The sequence below is a fragment of the Orbicella faveolata genome, unplaced genomic scaffold, assembly GCF_042242905.1.
Source record: "Orbicella faveolata isolate gen_17 unplaced genomic scaffold, um_ofav_v1 contig_24, whole genome shotgun sequence".
Classification (NCBI taxonomy): Eukaryota; Metazoa; Cnidaria; class Anthozoa; order Scleractinia; family Merulinidae; genus Orbicella; species Orbicella faveolata.
In genome coordinates this window covers 10,970,178-10,990,976 of record NW_028301552.1, presented here as the reverse complement: position 1 = coordinate 10,990,976, position 20,799 = coordinate 10,970,178, and the positions used below count along the sequence as shown (strand labels likewise).

Below are 20,799 nucleotides of genomic sequence, written 5' to 3'. Positions count from 1 at the left end.
AACGTGCCCTACTTCAAAATGAGGAACCTTGTAGAGCTTAAACGCTGCAAAACATCAAGTTATTAAAGGGTCTTACATCTGATGAAACTGAAACTTCAGAAGGATTGGTAATTTCTTATTTTGGAAAATGATGACGTCACATGAAAGGCGGCAATTCAAACTCTTCCTCTAACAGTTCCAGTACTCTCAGACAACGCGGTCGCCCCTAGGCGAGGAACACTGGTCACTAGGTGAAAGTTGTTGGTTGAAGGGAAGGCGGCGAAAACAAATCGGCGCGTGAATAGAGGCCGATTGAAATCCGAAAAGTACATGGTAATCGACAATGCTTGTCAATTCTGTGATTGAAAAGATAAATATGTTGCCACGATGATCACTTGTGTCAAAGTCGAGAAGTTTGAGCCATTTGGCAAAGCCTTCTGTTCGCAGCATCCATTCGCGAACGCTCAAAGCCAGCCTGATTCGCCTTCGAACCAGGAGGACAAGAACGAATCGGTAAGTGTTGTAAAAACAAATCAATATCCTCTTTAATGCCTAGTATTAAAGCCTGTGCGACTTAACCAGTCAGATGTCTGGGTGGATTGCAATGCGCGTTGAGTTCAACAGGCAGAAAAATTATTGTACCCTCAAACTTCTGGAGCGCACGGATGTATCAAAAAAAATCGATTCGGTCCACGACCCAGTTAGTTTGTAGTGCCTGGAGTAGGAGTAGTACAAACCAAATTGTGTGATCTTTTTGTCTGGTTATTTCCTCCAGTCTCAAACTCGAACTTCAGTTATCTTGGTTTACATGCACGTTGCTTCCATGTTTAATAGTGGTCAGTGCTTGAATTAAGCACAGTGTAGCACGGTCAGCAGAGTATGACAAGTGTATTGGTGTGTAAAACCTCATAATATAATTTGCCCAATTTTGCTCGCACTTTGAAGACACTGACATTTAAACACCTAAGCGAGACAACAAGCATCCCTGAGTTCCCCCCCCCCCCCCCCCAACCCATGGGAAATCATCCACCCACTCCAACACGGATGCTGACTACTTTTAAACTTTGTCACAACTGCTTCTTGGCCGCTTCTTGGCGTTTTCAAAGCATCTGGGAAGAGGATTTAGAACAAGGTTTTGAACGATTAGAAGATTTATACTAAAACAATTAGATTATTCGCTCTCGCTTTCTATGTGTGATAGTTGACTCGGGCTGTGCCCTCGTCAACTATCATGCAGTAGAAATCTCAAGCTCTTAATCTAATTGTTTAATAGAAACACTTACTTAAACCAATCAGCATGTATATTTTCTTTGGACTCTTTAGACTTACAAGTGGAAGTTACGGTCACAAGGGGAAAACCCAGACTGCCATGAAGAGGTACATATGTTATAAATTTTTACATGTATTCTATAGTTCTGGTTAAGAGATCCTATAGCCTATTCAAATGAAAACTCAAGGAGCCTTACAGATTTTGATTTTAGAATTTGATAATGTCTTATGTCATGGTGTAAATAATATACAAGATTTGTATAATGCAGATTATCAGGGCTGTCACTAAGGGGTGTAACCCATAACACCTGTTACGGCTGAGTATGCTTGATTGGCTCTAGATGTTATGGGTGAACTGCCCTGTTGTTGATACAATTCACCTATAAAGTAGCAAGTTTGTTATGGATGTGATGATCAAGTCTACAGGTGAATTAGAACTTAATGACAGCCTTGAATTATTATCTGATTTTTGCCAACTTGGATTTTTTGCCTCAATGCGTAACTATTCTGCCCAATTTTGCAGTATGACTGATAATTATAGAACCCTACTTTGACCTTTTCAGCTATTCATACAAAACAATACCGTTGTTTGGAGTGTTGGAAAGTCACAGAAGGTCAGAACAGTGAAGAAATGTTACACAGCCAAGTTGTCAGTGTTGGATTGTTTGTGGTGTACATTTCATTATCCCTCTGGGAATTCTAGTGGAGATCAGGACACAATGATTACTGGTAGGTATAATGAAATTAATTTAGAAAACAGTCCTAAGAAAATACGCACACTGATTGGTTAAGAGTCGTGTTTCTATAACTCGACAGAAACACAGAACTAGCACAAGCTGTTGATGTAGTGATGGCGTGAGCAAAGAGAATTTGCATTTTGACAATCAAAGTTAACAAGTTGTTTTCATTTTTTCGTCGTGTGGTTTTCTAAAAGAAATAGAAAACATGTTCTCCGTGTTTCTATCAAGTTATAGAAACACTTGTGAAAATTTGGGAGAACTCGAAAATGCTGTGGAAACACTCTCCTGCGGCTCATGTTCCCACAGCATTTCTTGTTCTTCCAAACTTCCATTCGTGTTTCTATAACTCGATAGAAATACAGTACATGTTTTCTATTTCTTAAATGTGCACAACAGGGCTGTCATTAAGTTTTGATTCACCTGTAGCCTTGATCGGTCTTCACACCTGTAACAAACTTGTTACATTGTGTATGAATGATACATGTATCAATAACAGGCAAGTTGTAATATCAAGAGCCATCAAACAAACTTGGCTGTAACAGATATGGGTTGCAGTCCTTATTGGTAGCCCTGTACAGTATGGAGTGTGTATTGTAGTGGGATGGTCAGTTTGACTCTCTTAGAAATATATAAATTATTCACAATAATTACATGATGAATTTATTATTAAATAGTCATAGATTAAATCTCCTTTGATAATTTTAAAAGCTAATTTCTGGTTTCAATTGAATTGAAATGGACATATGAGACTGCATTGGACTGTTGGCTAATAATTTGCAGAAGCAATGTAAAAATTAATTATAAACATTTGATTTTAATTTGTAATTTGCCAGTACAGTACTTTTGTTTACTATAGCAAAATGTGAAGAGAATGAGATCCTAACTTTCACTGCCACTGATGTACACGTAAACTGCTGGGGACTCATCAGGCATTAAACATAACTGATGTATAGCCAGAGGAAACCACATCATTTTTTCAGGGCCAATTCTAAATATACATGTTAGCCCATGGGATGGCTCTTATAAATACAGCTGTTTACATAATAACTGAGCTACTTTGGTGGTGCTTATTGGCCGATAGGTGTGTTTAGATGAGACTGTAAACTTGGTTGTGACATTTTAGATTTGGGCAAGATTTTGAGATTGAAATATTTTGTAAAAGCAGCAGAAAATTTGTTCTGTGTTTAGATACATGTAGCCTCATCTAAATATTCAGGGGGCAAGGAGAATTCTCAAAAGTCATGCAAACCCTTGACGGCATCTCGGGTTTGCATAACCAACTTGAATTGTCCCAACCTCCCTCGTGTTTAGACAGGCTATGTAAACTCAGAAAAAGTACTCTGTTGCTTAAATCTAGAGCACTGGGACTTTGGAGGGTGTGATCCCAGGGGAACTGGGACTTTGTGTCTAACTTTGTCATAAATGTATTCCCATTGTCTTAAGAATCTGCATGCTATAATTACAATAATACTACATATATTTATGTGTGAATAAAACTGTGACTTGTCTCCATTTTTAGGTGAACCATTGCATAGCCTTTGTATAGTTCAGAATGACTGCATTGATGTACTGACTAAAGATGGAGCCCTGTTTACCATAACTCTCCCATTTCCAGTTAGTATCAAAAACTGATTGCAGCTTATCTTGCATGTGCAAAGAGACATCTCTTTCTTGAGTGTTCAATCCTCTCATGACTTTGGAGGCATACATGTAATGTACGATGCAATGACAGCACCAATCAGTGAAACTATATGTACATGCATGTGTCTTTGTTGAGCTTTATCATCTATTTAGTACTTACTTAAAGGAGCTCAGTCAGGGTATTTCGAGTTATTTTGGCCACATACAAAATTAACTTTAAATGGTAGGAAACCTGAAAATAACAGTTTAATAAGATAGCAGAGCACAAAGTTGCGACTCACTGGTTGCCAATGCAACCAAAAATCAGGTCTTGGCTACCAGATATTAAGAACTAGTCACCAGTGGGCGACTGACCTTTTCTTCTGTCAACCTTTTACCCTCAAAGGAAAACACGATTACTTGTGGATGAAAGGTACGATTTATTCGAATAGATATAATAAACCAAACCCATGATTCTTTGATTGCCAACTGGGTCGCCATGCTTGATTCAGGGGCTTCTCTATTTTGAGGCACATTAAAATAAATGATCCTCTCACATCAGAAAACTTTGAAAAAGCTACCCCTGTTCAAAACCGCCCTATAATGCATTGCAAGCCCTTGAGCGTTGAGTATGTCATGTATGCCTACAGACTGCGTCTCTTCTATCTGGCGACTAAAAATTAACGCTTGGCGACTCTGTTTTACCACTTAGTCACCAAAATAATGGTGACTTAAGGATTTTTTTAATTTTGAGCCCTGGGTAGAAAAACACCAAAGACAATGATAAAGGAACAAGGATGGCTAAGGATGGAGAAGACTAACATGGATTACAAACAACAAATTTGAAAAATTGAGGCTAAACTTTTCAACATGTGCAAACCGTGACTGAGCTCCTTTAAAATGACTTCTTTTTTTCTTACTGCCTTCAGACATTGCTTGAGCAGTGGAAGAATTGAGTGCACATTTAGAAATATCTGGCTGTTCAGGCTAACACTTATTCACGTATATTGCATACTAAACGTAGTGCGCAGCTAAACTCTAAAAAGGTAAACTGTAATTCTCACAGTGGGTTGATTTTTAAAAATTTGAGACTTTGGCATAAGGCTACTTGACGTGAACAGTAATTGCAGTGTGCCTGTATTTTGGCACTAGCGGCTTAATAAATGTAGAAATTTCACTGAATGGGAGGGCTGGGAGAGAATCTCTTGATGGTGATTAGAAGAGAAAGTCATTATCAATGCAGATTAATAATCAAATAGATCAGGATAATATATTACATTAATCATGTAATTACTTGTATTCCCAGAAGTCATTCATGCCTCATATCCGGTATGAGCTATAGCTTATAAAAAAATTCCATTATTGTTGGGTATTATGTAAACAGGGTAGCCATTATTTTATTCTTAATTGCACACAAATCTCCTTTCTTTCCTGGCATTATTATATCTTCATTCAGTTGACAGGTTAAGAGGAAAGGATTTGGCTTTGACTAAGCAATAATTGAGCCATTCTTACATGTAGACAAGCTCCACAAAATATGACAATATAAATTATAAAAAATATGAAGTACAGATTTTGAATCCTCTTGAAACATGTACTTCATGAATGTAATGCAAGGGGAACTTCATGAATCATTTTTTTTATTATTATACTATGCATAACTTCCAATGCAACAAAATGGGAGACAATTTAATACACAAGTTATCTCCTTGCATAATTTAGTGCCTAACGGTCATTTTAATTAACTGTTTTTAGGTAAAACAGGTAGTTTCTTTAAAAGAGGGGTTGTTACTTGAAAGAACAACAGAACCAGGAGAGGTAATGGGCCAGAAAAGGTAAGAACATCTACACTGTATTCAATGCTTTATCATATGATGTAATACATAAAAAATATGTGCAGAGTTAACATGTCCAGCAAGGATGGAAATGTTGCCAAGCTTTGCTATGCTTTAAAGGAGCTCAGTCATGGTTTGTGCAAAAGTTTAGCCTCAATTTTTCAAATTCGTCATTTATAATCCATGTTAATCTTCTCCATCCTTAGCCATCCTTGTTCCTTTATGGTTTATTATTATCTCTTTGGTGTCTTTCTATCTTATTAAACTGTTATTTTCAGGTTTCCTACCATTTAAAGGTAATTTTGTTTGTGGTCAAAATAACTCAAAATACCCTGACTGAGCTCCTTTAAGGCTTACGAGAGGTGAGTTTTTCAAGTAATATTAATATCAAACAACTGACCACTTTCCCAAACACTGAGAAGAGAGTTGAAAGTACCATGTGAAGTGGAGAATTTTTAATGAAATTCAAGGTGTAGCAAGTGGTGTCAAACACGGTCTTGAGTGAATGATATAATATCATCTCAATTGAAACTACATGTAAAACTAAGGAGAAAATGGAGAAATAAAATCATAAAAATATATGCTTATTAAGATCAGATATCCAAACACCATCACAGTCATGATTTCCTTTGTCTAAACTTGATGAATTACAGTAATTGAACTTAGGAAGTTCTCCTCTCAAGAACTTTCTCTTACACAGATTACTGATGACAAGTAAAGTGACAGTGAGTGTATCGTGGATGTGAAGATTCTAAGTTTCTTTCCATTCTAGGGATGTCCCCACAATTTTTAGTGTTCTGCATCCTTTAGATGAACCAAGGCCAGTCATATCAAAAGTTCAAGGTACCATTCAGAAAATTTGATCTTTCCTTGCAATAGACATCTCTAAGAACACACCTTTACCTAGAACTGCTTTTGGTGGCAACGTTTTTACTAATTTATTAGATGCAAGACATGTAAAAAGTCCTGATAGTTGAATCTTCACTGTGAATCTCACTGTTACGATCTGGGCAGTAGGTGAAAATCTGCTGCAGAAAATTTCTACATACATGTACAATGCATAACTGTGAGAAATGTTGGTTGGGAAAAACTCATCAAGAACATAAATCTGCAAAGATTTTAGTGATCTCACCAAATCTGAGTTTCATCAAGTTACTCTCAGCTAGAGCTTAGTAGACTTGATAATTTTAAAAGCATCATACAGTTAGAGAATGAGAAAATCTCACTAAGGTCTTGATGAAATTATATTTTATAGGAAAAATAACCAAAATCTGTGATCCAACAGTTAGTGTGGTGTTTTCATGTAGCAATCCTCCACTGGTCATGACATATGACTTTGTCATTGGATTACATTCGGTATGGCATGTAACCAAAGCAAGGGCTGAGGTAACTACATTACAGAGGATACTTCATGGCAATGCAAAGATATCGAGATTGTAATACCTTACAAGTGGTAAAATAATTATAATTGTGTTTAACACAAGAAAATAAAATTCATATCTTCAAGCCACCATGTAATTTCCTTTTTACTATAAAGGCATAACCTGGCTGTTTGCACAAATGACATCATTAATATCCTCACTAGTGGGGATATGATATGGTAAATATGCTACTTAAGTCAAGGATGTAGTTTGTTACAATGTGATGCATTTGCCAGTAAAACACTTGAAATTGTCTAGATATAATAAATCACATTGATCTACATGTACAGAGTCCAAACCATTTTGGAGACACAGTGGCCTAAATGATTAGATCGCTGGACTGTGGATTGATAAGTGGATGAAAGTGCTGGCTGGGGTCATTCTGTTGCATTCTTGGGCTAGAAAAACTCTCATGGCAAAACAGATGTGAAGTATCTAACATGACATGGACCTTTCAATCAATAGTCAGCACTACAAGCATGGACTACTGCCTTTCTCAGGAAGCATTTGTGGTACAAACCATTGTAATCCTTGTATTTGATTGTTTCCACAGGATTGTCCAGAGTCTCCAACACATGTAGACCACCCTGCTGAGTTGCACTTCAGTAACATTCTTCATCATCCTACTCCAGTGCTGACTGCTGGTGCACATTCTCGACTGTCTGTGGCTACTCCAACACCCTTCTCTCCCTTTCGATCCTTTACGCCCACATCAGCCATCAAGGCTCATGTGCAGTCCCCTGCTCCAATTCGTTTATTATCACCAGCACTGAATCAGATCTCTTTGAACAGGACAATGTCGCCTGCAACTGGTAGGTGACAAGTGTTCATTATTACATGTCAGATGCATGTACACTTGAAAGGAATGTCTACATTTCATTTATTTTGACTTGATTGTCCTTCAAACAATTTAACCAAAACTTTGCTGTCAATGTCTGCTTGTGAGCAGAACTTAGCTGTTATTTTAATGAAGTTACTGACTAAATACACGGTAGGATTCAAATATTTTCTTAAGTTTTTGCCATAAAAATAATTGGATTGATACTCAGTCGACACTCATTCGACACATGATCAACAGTCAGTTGATAGTTGGTCAAGTGTCAACCGACTCATATGCATTCATCAAAAATTAGTTGACTGTTGACTAAGATGTTGCAGGAGTGGCGATTGAGTGTCAACCAAGGTGTTGCTTGAGTGTTGATTGAGGGTCAATCAAGGGTACATGCATTAATCAAGGGTATCGATCGACACTAGACCGTGGATGCCTTAAGTACACATGATCCAAATAATCTCTCTAGACATACAGTTATGTAATCCAGGTGTATGAGAATGTACTGGTAGTAGTATGTGCGGGTATTGTGCTTACTTCACTTGAAATAATTATTGCATTCTATACATGGAATGTACAAAGGGCTGCGTAGGACATAAATAACTTCTGTTAAATACAAACAAAATGGATTATTTTCCCCCCACAGATTCTCCCTTAGGGATAGGATTGCGATCTCCTCTTGCTTTCTGCTCTCCATCTACATCCTGCTGTTCAAGCAAAGAGGAGTCATCCTGGGATAGCTTTCAGCCACTGTTGCCAGAAGTTTGTCTCACTCAGGTTTGGCAAGAAACTCAAATTGCTGTCAGGTAATATCTGTTGTTCTTGTTGGTTAGATTGATTATTGTTCAATGGGATTGTAACTGATTTAAATTTAGTGGTCTTTAGATATGTAATTATACAATTCTGTCAGTAATTGCAATTATGACCAAAAGATGAAAGAACATTGCAGTTCCCATTTCACACGAAATAATTTCAACTTATGAAGCAGTTGAAGTTGCCAAGATTTCATACAATGTATCCAGGAGAGTCATTATGTTTTGAGTCACCTGGTGCTGTGATCGTCACACCTTCAACAAACCTTTCGCTTTGTGGGTGAAAAGCATCATTAACAGACAAGTTCACGTTTAACATCCAGGGCCCATTGAGCGTACAGAACTTAACCATAACACATAGTTTGGGTTGAGTTTGGTGGTAGTCCTGGTATTATAGTCCTGGTATGATTATTATTCCAAATTACAAGCATGTCATTTGAGATCAGACGCAATTTATATCTAATATCATCTTTGTGCTAAGGACCCTAGATATGTAGAGACAATGACTTTGTTAAGTACTTGAGGAACTGCCCATGATAGAGTAGATGTAAGGGTTACGTTTGGCTCACATCCATGGCCATTTGCAGTAAGTTGCTTCCATTGAACTCTTTTGCTGTCCAAGTCACTTTCTGTGTATTCTGATCACCCTCTGTCTTATTTTTAACCAGATATGGTACCAAAGGAAAAGCTTCAAAAGCATTCCTTACACAAGACAAGTTTGGTGCTACCTTTCTGTGCTATCTTTTGGGACAATTGGATAAATTAAGGTAATACTGGTAACAACTTTCCCTCAGCATTGTGATGGAATTTTAAGTATTCACTATTGCTACTGTATCAAATTTAATATACAAATGAATCATACACAAGGATTTGTCCATAATCAGTTCTGGAAATAACAGTCGGTCATCAGACATTGCCCAAGCAAATTTTGGAAATTATCTGTGACTTATTTGCTGTATGCATGGTCAGACATCATGTTTGAAAACCTAAAAGACTAAGCTGTTGAATGTGAGGGTCCTGTGAACAGACCATTTATGTATTTACATCTTGAAATGTTTGAATAGTAACAATAACTGTTCGTTGTGTGTTTCCTCTGTCACAGAGGAGTGCAATTTACTCAAGAAGGTGACTGTCTAGAATTTACGAATGCATTTGAAGTACCTGCCAGAGATGCTGTCCCAATGGAGGTAATGCCCCTGTTAATATTTAGTACATCTGTAAACCCCAGATGTGACCGGAGATGACATAGATTCATTTTCTCTGCAACTTCTTTCACATAATCGTTTGGCTGCACACAACTGCAAACAAGGCTAGTGATTGTTCTTACATGTAGTTGGTGAAATAAAATCAAGATCTTCCTTAGAATGATGTAACTGAACATTGTAATAGCTAAATGGTTTTGTTTTTTTGACACTGAATTGGAAACCACTCTTGACATAATTACGAGACTGAAGTTTTAAAATCTATGATATCTGGAGAACTCATGTTCTGACTACCAGTTCTTATTTTGTAGAAATTAAACATGATGCTTGTGCTGGAGCCAAACTGTACACTGGTTATTTATAGTGGAATGGTGAAGGTAATGAAAAAAATATTTAAAAACAATTACAATTTATTTTTATGAGAATAGGTCTGTGAATAGGTAACCACCACTATGTAGACTTTGATGCATGTATCCAAGTACAATGCATGTACACATTGAGCAGACATCTACAGGAGAATTGAGATTGCCATGTTATTTTCTATTTAGAATTTTTATTACTTTAAATAAATTATTGATTAAAATCCTTTTGAATTACATGTATAAACATATATATAACAGTAAGCATGCCTACAGGTAGCACAGGCTAATCCAGCCGGGCACGCTTTAGCAATTACAGGTTATCAATATAATATAAAGACCATTTTACACTATGAAAATAAAGAGGGGAAAAAGATGATCTTGTAACCATAAATAGAAAAACTAGAAGAAAAACCATTACATTGGCCTACATTAGAAAAATACCAGCTAAATTAACTTTTGTACTTCAGCAACTCATTATAGATGGTCAGAATTTCTGAATTTCGCTATGAAACATTTCTAAGTTCTAAGTGACTGGAAGCAGCTCAAAAAATAGTTGTCTGAAAAGCAAGAAGATTGTTTTGTACTCTCCACTTCATGGAAGTGGACTTAAGAAGATAATGTCATTGACCTGTTGATAAATGTAACGAAAATTACATTCAGTGAGTTCTGAAAAAAGTTTGGCAATATACCTGGATAACATTTTAAAATATTATAAACCGGCAGCATTTGGTTGTCAATGTCAGTGAGTCCATTGTATATATCAAAAGGAGGAGTCCCTGATTACATCAACTGGAAAAATAGCAGAGGGAAAATCAAATTCAAGCCTTTTGCTAGCCCATTGATATGTGCATGGGCTTCCAGAAGCTAAAAATGGATGCTGATAGATCTGGTTTCTAGGTTTGGCTAGACTCCTGAAAGTATGATAAGGAAAAGTATGATATATTTCCGTGAGTGTTTGTGCTGGTCAAAATTTGTGACTACATGCCATTTTGTTCACCCAGTCTGCAACGTTAGCAAGTTGATCTTAACCCAGAAAACTTGCAAGGAATAAATGTGCACATCTTGAGCTGGAAAATAACTTTGCCAACATGTTGTCTGTGAACTGTTTGGTCTTTGTAATGCACCTTCAACGTTTCAACGTTTTATGAAGAGACGTGTAGGTCATGCTATTGGCTGTTTAAATGATCAGAGTGCATTGAAGAGCACCTGTGGTTCAACTTGACTATGTACTACACTATTCAAATGTTAAGTGGCATTTTTGGAATGAAGTGACATTTTTGGAACTGAGTTTGGAGACAAGATTGACTTGAGAGTCTGCATGGTTGTCATGACCAGTTTTGGTTTAGGGCCAGTCTTAATTTTCCTGAACCCACTGTAAGAACTAAGATTACGCTGCACAGTGCATTGTCCATAAATTATTGTAGTGACCTACTATTGATAAGATTAACAAAAGTACAATGCCATCTCATTGACATAATTATACTGTCAACCTTCAGGGTTGTCAAGTACATTTACCAATGTTCCCTATTATCAAAGTGGATGAATCCTCACAATTCAATGCCCCTGACAAGGTAATCAGATATTTCATGTTTTTTTTTTGTTATTTTTAGTGTCATTAACATTTTATAGTGTGTGTACATGTAGTCCCCTTTCTGCTACGGGGAATATTTACTTCCCCTCCAGAAATCCTTCATCTTGCATGTTACTGTCTTAAGTAATGAATATCTTATCCTATTTCCTGCAGCTTTTATCATTCACATCCATTCAACTGGACAAGAGTGATGTGGACATGGAAGGTACAGTAACAGAAAAAGTTAACATTTCACTCATTTCGGTGCCTATGTATGATACTGTATACAGCAAAATGCATATTTTGTCCCTCAATAGAATCATTTTTAAGAACGTTTTTATACATGTATTTGACATCATATTTAGGACTCATGCCTGACTTATTTTGCAGATTTGGAAGCTGTAAAATCCAAGACAAAGCCGTTGCAAGAGATGAAAGTTGCATCTCTCAGAGATGCAGTATCTACCACCTGTAACCTTGTAAGGAAGCATTGAGAACATGTAGTGAAAGAGTTTAAATGAAATTAAGAAGTGATCATAATGTTCAGTTGTCTTGGTATAGTCAATAAAATGAAATTGAACCAAATTCTAACTAAAGCTAGTTAATCACAAATAAGTTTAAATCCATGGATCAATAATAGTTCAGTCTTATTTATATACATGTCCTTGGCTGGGTTCAACTGCAAGTTATTTGATTTATTTGGCATTAGTACAGGGAGTCGGGAAGTAACTGCAGCAGTTGCATTCCAAATCGAGAAGTCAACCAGACATGTCAATACAGGATAATGTAAATGCTGAGCAGCAGTGTACATGTAGCGGTAGAATGATGGTAAAATACATGTATTTTGAAACAATTTAGGTAGCCTCTGCTATAAGCCTACTGGCTTTCTGGAGGTCTCTTTGCCCAAACTAAATTGTTGTACCTGTATTCTTCTTTTTTATTGTTTTAAATAAATGATGATGATGACGATGATGATGAACAAATGATGTACCGTGTGATAGAGCTTTGCTTATTAAATGGAGGGATGTGTGGAGTAAAGCCCTAAGTGACTTTTGGGAAACTTTGAGGTAACCAGCACTGAAATACCTCCAGGCAATCTTGTCTTCATTACTGTCTAAAAAGAACTAGTAATAATTACTAGTCGTTTCAGGCAATAACTAAAGCCAGAGTAAACTGTGAAAATTGCTGGTAGGTATTTCAGTCCCAGCTGCCTTACAATTTTCCAAGAGTCACTTATGGCTTTATTCCATGCACCCCTTCAAATGTTAAAGGGGCAATTCTGTGCTTAATTGGCTAAATATGCCTTACCTGATTCATAGTTTGGTAGAGGAAACATGGAGTGTGATGAAATAAGAAGTGTCTTGAAAAATGTTCTATTGTACTTCTGACAGATTGCATATAGTTAATATACTAACAGCAATCTTTGTAAATTTGTCTTGATTAGGTATTGACTGATGGGTCAATCTGTAGAATTACTCTGCCCATGTTATCCCAAAATTTGGCAGGTTGGTAATACTCTAAACAAGCTAGTTTAGCATTAACCTTAAAATGTAGAGTGTCACATTAATATGTTCGTCGGCACTCTTCTCTTCAGCAAAGGATAAGTTTTTCACTATTTCCTATTATAAGTTTCAGTAGGGTGAAGAATAGCCAAGCCACACTGTCCCTGGTCATTTAAGAGAGTATGAAAGCGGTACAAGGGTGGTTGCAAACTTCTTAACAGAGGTGGTTTCTTTTTAATACTAGCTGCATTGACAGTATCGCATAAACCATAACTTCCAGACTTTGACAACTGAATGTTAAAGAAAGGATGGCTATGAGTAAAATGACTGACTGACTATCATTCTGGGGCTCTACAACAGGCAGCTATAGAGAGGGTGACCATTTCACTGGAGGCTTCTTGAAAGAAATTTGACTCAAGTTCATTTTCTGTCATTATCTGTATGCTAGACTTTGTACTGAGGTTTGATGAGTCCATGAGAACTCTTTTAACCTCTTTTTGTGTATTTATCCTAAAAGTGACAATTAAATTTTTTGCCATTTATCAAAGGCTAATTGTTACAACACTTTTCAAACACTTAGTTACTGCTTGTTTGGAGGCATTGAAGTGTATTCTTCCTGCACCATTGGTGATCCAGGCCCATCTAGCCTGCTATGCTTCAGCACAAGTACCTCATTCCCAAGACAGTGGAGGAGAGTGGAAGTGGTTCACTCGTTGTGTCTTGGATTTAATGGGATATCCTCCTGACAGCAAAGAAAAGGTAAATGGCTTTCACGGTGTCAATTCAGTGAGGTCCAATACACTGGCACAAGCCTGTTGTCCAGAGTTCAACATATTATTTTCACATTTCAGAACCATTTCGCATAGCTTGTTTTGGAGGTTTGGAATTTGGGTGGGGAGAGGGATTGCCCTCTTTGGGTAGTGATAACTTGTACCAAATGTAAGCAATCCTTCTTATGAAAATAAGTGAGTTTTCATCATGTGAAAAGAGGAAAAGAATGAATCTTGTTGACAAGTATTTATATTACATGAAAGCAGAGTAATGTGTTGTCTTTGGGATAAGCATCATGGAAAATTAAGACCCCATCATTTTGATAAACCTTGTTAGTGTTTTATTACCATAGTAATTGTTTCTCACAGTTTGTCAAGTTGTTCTTTACCCTTTCAGTCCCAAGTTCAAAACATTAAAAAAGACTTCTTACTGGCAATCAGTGATTAGTTCATTCAGTGTCAGTTCTGAGAATTGGGTGTTATACCAAGACAATTTCACTAAGTTGATAATCTCCTTTATTTCCGTCACTTGTATGGTTGAAAATGTATGGTATTGTAACAAGAAGTTACATTATGATTACTCCTAGGAATTGAAGGGTTTGTGTTTATCGCTACTTTTTGTGGGGCCAGTACTTTTGGGGGCCGCAACTTAAAGAATTTTGTGGTAATCTCTAACTCTTTATAATGCACTTCACCTGTACAGTGTGACTCTCCTGATTTACCTGCTGCTAAGAAATCTAAAACCCAGGCTGAAGACAATGACAACAAGGTATATACATGTATGCTGTGTTTACTTGGTGTATCAGGGCTCGAAAAAAGTCCAGGAAAAGTAGATTTTCTTGCAGAGCAATTAGTAACTTTTAATTCTCATTTGTGTGATGGACAAGACCCCAGGCAAGTTGTCTGCCAACTAAATCAAAACAAAAGTAAACTAAGACTTGCGTAGAGAAAGCAAAATTTGACAGCTACTTGTCCAAAGGGCAAACAGGAATTCTAGTCTGTTTTTTCAGTTGTGAAGGCTTTATAGTCAAAGTTTCGTAAGTAACAATGTCCTCATTAGCCCTTCACTTGTGTTTGCCTAAAAAGTCTGTTTTGGTTGGCTTACTGTTTTGGGTGATGGTTGTGGATGAGAGGTTTTTTTTTTGGGGGGGGGGGGTGGGGTTACTATATGAGAGAGATGCATTACTTGGAGGAATGCTGTTTTGGTTTAGAATTATAAAATAAAAACAACTAATATTTGAAGACATGATTGATCATGTCTTCATATCTTTCTCTAAAGTTCAAATTTATGATCTTCAATATATTCACTCACATTGTTATTTTTTGTTCTCTCATTACACCTTTTGGTGTTTGACAAGTGATTTCAGTGAGTACACATTGAGTAGTCAGATACATAAAAAACAGGGTTAAATTTCAAGCTTTTCGTGTTTTGCTTAATGTTGATTCAAGGCTTGGGAAATGTTAATGAACAGTGCATTCCACCAAGATGCAACAAGACAAGAGATGGGACTGCACCAGTTGACAAACAAAGAAATGCCAAATGAGAGAAGTCATTCATTTAAAGCACAGTAAGTGGGCTTCACAGCAATACTCATTAATCATTAGGGATTCAAGTAAATATCACGAATTAGTTCCTGCAGATTAAAAATGCCTTGTAACACATCTCCATGCATGACAGAGAGTCTTTATAGCTGGTATAGATTTCATTTTGTATCGTGTTCTTCTTTGCCTCATTTGTCAATTTGCTCGCCATGAGAAACTGAGTAGATATTTTGAGCTACACAACAGTTTGTTCATACTTTTTATATAATTTAGCAAACACAATAGACCATGTTATACCACATTTCCAAACACCGAGAAGAGCGTTGAAAATACGACGCGCAGCGGAGTATTTTTGACGAACTTCAAGGTGTTTAGAAATGTGGTCAAACACTGTCTTGAGTGTTTGATATATCTTCTGAATCGAAACTAAAACTAAGGAGAAAACGGAGAAATGAAAGCGTAAAAATCTATGCTAATTGAGATCAGATATCCAAACACCGACACGGTCGTGACCTCCTTTGTTTAAACTTGATTCAAATTATTAATGAGTTTTAGTGGTTACATGACCGCATTCTTGTCTATGCAGGTTCAAAAAAGATGCTCTTTTGTATCAGTACATTCCATCCATTTTGTTTGCTTGGCATTTGATTTATGAGGTATTTAACACAAAAATAGATTGTCAAGTACCATAAGTTAGTTGCAATGGTATATTGTGATGATTTGTATTTACATAATTAATTGGCTACTAATAACTTTCTTTCACTGGGCATTCATTGTCCTGAGGGGATATTCTACTCCCCAAAATGACATTTCTAAAAAAAGATACATGTACATGTACTCCATGTGTGCCTTATAGACACGCATGGAGTATTTCTCTATGTGGTCGTCTTGAGCCTCTCGTGTAATGTTGACAGTTTAGTTTTGGATCGGGTAGCAGGTCTCACATGGATGACTCCATACCCTTTGAGAGAATGTCAGAACAAATAACAGTAAAGATGACTGCAGTATAGCCCCAAAACAATGGCACCTGCGACGCGATGACGCAAATAGAATTAAAGCTTATGAGAGCTGCCACACTTACATCAGTTTTGCACACTCATTTTTACAACATAACAGTCACTTAATGGTACTTTGACTTGCAAGGTGCTGTGTTTAAGATATATAAGGTTATCAATGCCTCTATACTAGTCCATTTTAAGGTTATTCATATATAATCATTAAAGTCGTCTGTCTTTACTCTCTAGGACCTCAAACTCAACTTACTTGCAAAAGACTCTCTCTACCCACTGGCCCAGTTCCTGTGTCGCCTTGCAGTGTGAGTTGTTGAAATCCTGCAAACTAATCCATTTAATTCTAAGATCTAAACAGCAATTTTCTTTACTTACTTCCATTATTTCTTGTAATAGTAGTCCTGAGAACTTAACAGCAAATCAAGACAAGATTTTATAACATGACCATGTTTATGTTATACTGTACTTGATATTGCAGGGATCTTGGCAGACATCCTTATGTGGAGTACTACTACAGGGAATTTCCTTCCCTCTTCTCTGGTTCATGGGATATCCCTGCTTGTATTACAAGAGGTAACACAAAGGCAGACATGTCGCAGATAATGGTGAAATGTATCTTTAGTTTCAGGGCGTGGCAGTGTGGTTGTGAAAGCTTAAAGTAGGTCCCTTTTGCAGCGATCTTGATGTTATGAACTAAGCCAAATCACAGCTGCAAGAGAATCTTAGACTATTATGGTTATTATGTACCAAATCCTAAACTGTGATTAGCCAACCGAGTTGAAAAGATGAATCAAATCAAATCAGAGCCAATCCTGCGGTGTGTTTGGTAACCTGAGCGGGAAAAATGAGCCCAATCTTGCACTGTGATTGGCTACTCGAAAGGGCAAGATACATCAAATCTTGCACTTTGATTGGCTGTCCCAATAGCAACATGGTGTGTTTGTCTGGTGTCTCCCACAAGAAAAATGTAGTTCTGCATTTGATATAGTGTAGGGAGCTTTTAATTAGCAAACCGTGACGGCAACACCAACGAGAAAGTCACCAAAAAGGTTTAATGAGCAGAACAGTGGTTCTGCACATGCAATTTGAACCTTGAGTACATTTCTTGCCCGTCATCTGCAAAACAACAACGTGAAATGACTAAGTTCTACATATTTTGGAGAACGAGAACGGCAATGAGTACTTTTTCAGATCCACCTAAGCACGCTTTTAGACCGATAGGCGTACTGGACAGATCTACATCTACACAGTTCCGACATTTGAAGGTGAAATATAAATCCTATTTTACAAGGCGTCATCCTCGGCGTCACCGTGGTCATTGCTAAAGCTCTCTATTAAGTAATTTGACGTAATAGAGGTGGTAGCGATCTTACCTTGGTCAACCTTGCTCGTTCAACATGAGTGGATGTTAGCGCCATTCTTTTCTTGTTTGTTTAAAGGCCTTGACTGTGCCTTGTTCCATGAACAAGCAAAAAACAACTTGGTCAATATCCAGCCATGTTGACTTCACACGTGGTTAATAAGTCATGTTTCATTTCAGACCAACAGACCGAAATGTTTTTTGCTATGTCTGACGAGCCTCCCAGTATTATCCAGTGGCTGTACAAGTATCTGAATGGTCAGCAGGTAAGCTAACTCCTACTCCTCTGCCTCTGCTACGCCACAGAAGGTGTTGAAAATGAATAAGCTCTAAGTGGAAGCAGCTAACAGAACTTTGAAGATAGGTAAATGATAGAATATCCTCAGAAAAAAAAACCCTGAAGTTTTACTTCAATGGAAGCTCCATTTGTTTCACTTTATAACAGGTTGCGCCCTTCCCTCTGCTACCAGGAATGACCAAAAACATATTTAATATTATAATGGTAAGCTTCATGTTTAGCTTTTGTTTTACGCTTGTTTTAAAAGTACTGGGCTTAACAACCATCTGATTATCGTTATTGTGCTTGTGTCAAAGCTTTATTCATTGTTCATCCCCATGGGAGATTCGAGTCACGTGACCGATGATGTTGACAAATTGTTCACGTGTATTGCTGGCTCAGGTAACCTTTCACATGCTTTACTCTTGATACATGTAGCTGTTGTTGCTTCGGTATTCTTATTGTTGTTGTTTTCTGTTTTATTTTAAAGTGGTTTACTTTGGTGACATAACTGCATGTCTGACATTAGCGAGCTTTTGGGTGACCAGAAAAATCTTTTCCGTAAATTACTAGGAGAAAGTTTCAAATAAGCGGAAGTAATAAAAATGGACCAACTAGTGAATTCGATGTCAAGAATTTAGCATTTATCTATTCCTCATTGTAAAATTTTGGTCTTAAAATTGTGCACTCTGATTGGCTGTGAAGTCAATTTCAATTGGGATATGTAAACATTTGTCATTGCAAAGTTTGGCTTAAATGTTTTTATGAAAGGAATGGAAAATGGCCCTCGTCTGTCTCCACAAGTCTCCCGCGTGTAATTTTCTGGATTCAGACTTGATGTTCATGTGAGGCGAACGTTGAGTTGACTGTGTCGGTCAATTAAGTGTTTTTTTCTTTTTTCGTGTTAGAAGAGACGAATAACGCTTTCAAGGAATCATTGGTCACATTGCAGGGAAAACTTACTGGGTAAGATATCAACGAAGTCAGGGTTATATTACATTTTAGCCAGTTTTGAACACGGAGGAACACTAGAGTGGGATCTTAATGCACGTTTGTGAGCTCATTTGTCACTTCCTAATGGGACACAGCTAAGGCCATTGTCGCCTCATTAGGCGTTTTTGTAACATTCCTTCTTTTCTCACTTTTGCAGCTTTCATTCAGTAGCAAATAAGGTGGTGGCATTTTTGGCTGATAGAGGTAGGCAAATCTCGCTTAACATTCTGTAATCCTTGATTAAACCTGGCACTAGACTACCAGTAGTCCCTCTTTCGCTTAGTCCATCGCGCGTGACCCGAAAAAAAACCTCGAGGACAAAATGGCCGCGCGAAACCCTTGAGGTGAAAAGCGGCTTTCGCGCGGCCATTTTTTCCTTGAGGTGTTCTTTCGCATCACGCACGCTGGACTGAGCGAAAGAGGGACTACTCATAGTCTAACCTGGTATTCAATCGATGTTTCAACTTTTGTGCCGCTTGCCATTTTTGCTGCAAGGGAATGATTATACAGAGGTCGTTTATCTTTAATGATATCCAATGACAAGTTGTGTGTGGATAAATGAAAGCCTCTGTAACCTGGCGTTAGTTAGTGAGATAATCATGGTAACAAAATAGAACCACACAAAAACTCTCATCCGACATTGGTAACAAGCCTGCGTAAGGAACAATACGGCGACTGGTACATTTATCCGTGATTTTTAGCGCACGAAAACCTTACAACACACATAAAAACGTACAGAAAAGTTCTAAAATCTTCAAACTTAGTATACACAATTTTGGGACAAGGGACAAAATTTTGTAAAAATATGGCTTTCCTTGCGCCTTATAGGCTGTGTTAGGTTCGCAAGGTACTATGGTAAGCTGTACAGCCGCCATCCTTTTTTCTGCTGAGGATTGATTCAATGAACTCTGGAAATTATTCTGCCCTTGCAGGGCTCGAAAAAAACTTGAATTCCAGCTTGCCGTTAGGGCAAGTAACTCTCAAATATTGCTCGCCCTGGGCAAGGCTTAGTTTGCTCTTTTAATGATTTAGTTACAGACGAGCTGCCTGCCCATCGGGCAAGTAAGAATGAAAAGGTACTTGCCCAGAAGGAAAATCTACTTGTCCCGGATGACCGGACGACACTTATTTAGAGCCCTGAACTTGCTCATTAGTGCAAGTTGGAAGTGTGTTGCTGTTACGTCTGTGAATCGAACCTTTGTTATTTGTAACTGCTGAATGTTTGTTCTTATTTGTTGTCTACAAGGTTTGACATGTAAAGACCTGGACTGCTTACCGTTTGGTGTTGCTGTGCCTATTAGGGAAGCTCTTCACCAGTCCGCAGCTGATCCACCTCTCACTCTTCCCACTGGTGCATATCAACTCATTGGTGAGTAATTAGTAAATAAACCCCTTCAGGCGGCTGGTATGTCGGCTGATAATGTCCGCGGCTGAGAGATTGTCCGAGAAATAAATATTTGGCCGAGAAGCGAAGCTTCGAGAGCAAATGTGAAATTTTGAGGACAATCTCTCAGCTAGGGACATTATCAGCCGGCATACCCGCAAGCCAGAAAGGGGTTTATTTATTTATAACCCTCCCATTAATTTTCATATCGCAATTAAACCGCTTGTAAACATGGTAAAAAAGCCAGTGGTAATCTGATGGCGAATGCGCGTGATTGACGTAAGGAAGCAAGTACTTGGTTAAACTAACGTTATTTCGACTG

The 20,799-nt window shown here is 37.7% G+C and overlaps 1 protein-coding gene across 1 annotated transcript in view; it reads left to right on the top strand.

Moving 5' to 3' along the window:
- Positions 1 to 234: 234 nt before the first annotated feature.
- LOC110043276 (anaphase-promoting complex subunit 1-like) overlaps positions 235 to 20,799 on the top strand; it is a 49,039-nt gene continuing 28,474 nt past the window's right edge. The window contains exons 1-28 of the mRNA XM_089291385.1: positions 235 to 492; positions 1,303 to 1,356; positions 1,812 to 1,977; positions 3,508 to 3,602; positions 5,364 to 5,443; positions 6,216 to 6,286; positions 6,699 to 6,829; positions 7,418 to 7,676; positions 8,340 to 8,499; positions 9,174 to 9,272; positions 9,608 to 9,692; positions 10,019 to 10,084; positions 11,566 to 11,640; positions 11,814 to 11,865; positions 12,030 to 12,118; positions 13,084 to 13,144; positions 13,722 to 13,900; positions 14,615 to 14,680; positions 15,361 to 15,479; positions 16,040 to 16,109; positions 16,698 to 16,768; positions 16,942 to 17,036; positions 18,004 to 18,089; positions 18,269 to 18,325; positions 18,418 to 18,502; positions 19,009 to 19,066; positions 19,251 to 19,297; positions 20,340 to 20,462. Of these exons, the coding sequence (XP_089147511.1) occupies positions 367 to 492; positions 1,303 to 1,356; positions 1,812 to 1,977; positions 3,508 to 3,602; positions 5,364 to 5,443; positions 6,216 to 6,286; positions 6,699 to 6,829; positions 7,418 to 7,676; positions 8,340 to 8,499; positions 9,174 to 9,272; positions 9,608 to 9,692; positions 10,019 to 10,084; positions 11,566 to 11,640; positions 11,814 to 11,865; positions 12,030 to 12,118; positions 13,084 to 13,144; positions 13,722 to 13,900; positions 14,615 to 14,680; positions 15,361 to 15,479; positions 16,040 to 16,109; positions 16,698 to 16,768; positions 16,942 to 17,036; positions 18,004 to 18,089; positions 18,269 to 18,325; positions 18,418 to 18,502; positions 19,009 to 19,066; positions 19,251 to 19,297; positions 20,340 to 20,462 (2,725 nt within the window). The 5' untranslated portion in view covers positions 235 to 366. The remainder of the gene's footprint in view (positions 493 to 1,302; positions 1,357 to 1,811; positions 1,978 to 3,507; positions 3,603 to 5,363; positions 5,444 to 6,215; positions 6,287 to 6,698; positions 6,830 to 7,417; positions 7,677 to 8,339; positions 8,500 to 9,173; positions 9,273 to 9,607; positions 9,693 to 10,018; positions 10,085 to 11,565; positions 11,641 to 11,813; positions 11,866 to 12,029; positions 12,119 to 13,083; positions 13,145 to 13,721; positions 13,901 to 14,614; positions 14,681 to 15,360; positions 15,480 to 16,039; positions 16,110 to 16,697; positions 16,769 to 16,941; positions 17,037 to 18,003; positions 18,090 to 18,268; positions 18,326 to 18,417; positions 18,503 to 19,008; positions 19,067 to 19,250; positions 19,298 to 20,339; positions 20,463 to 20,799) is intronic.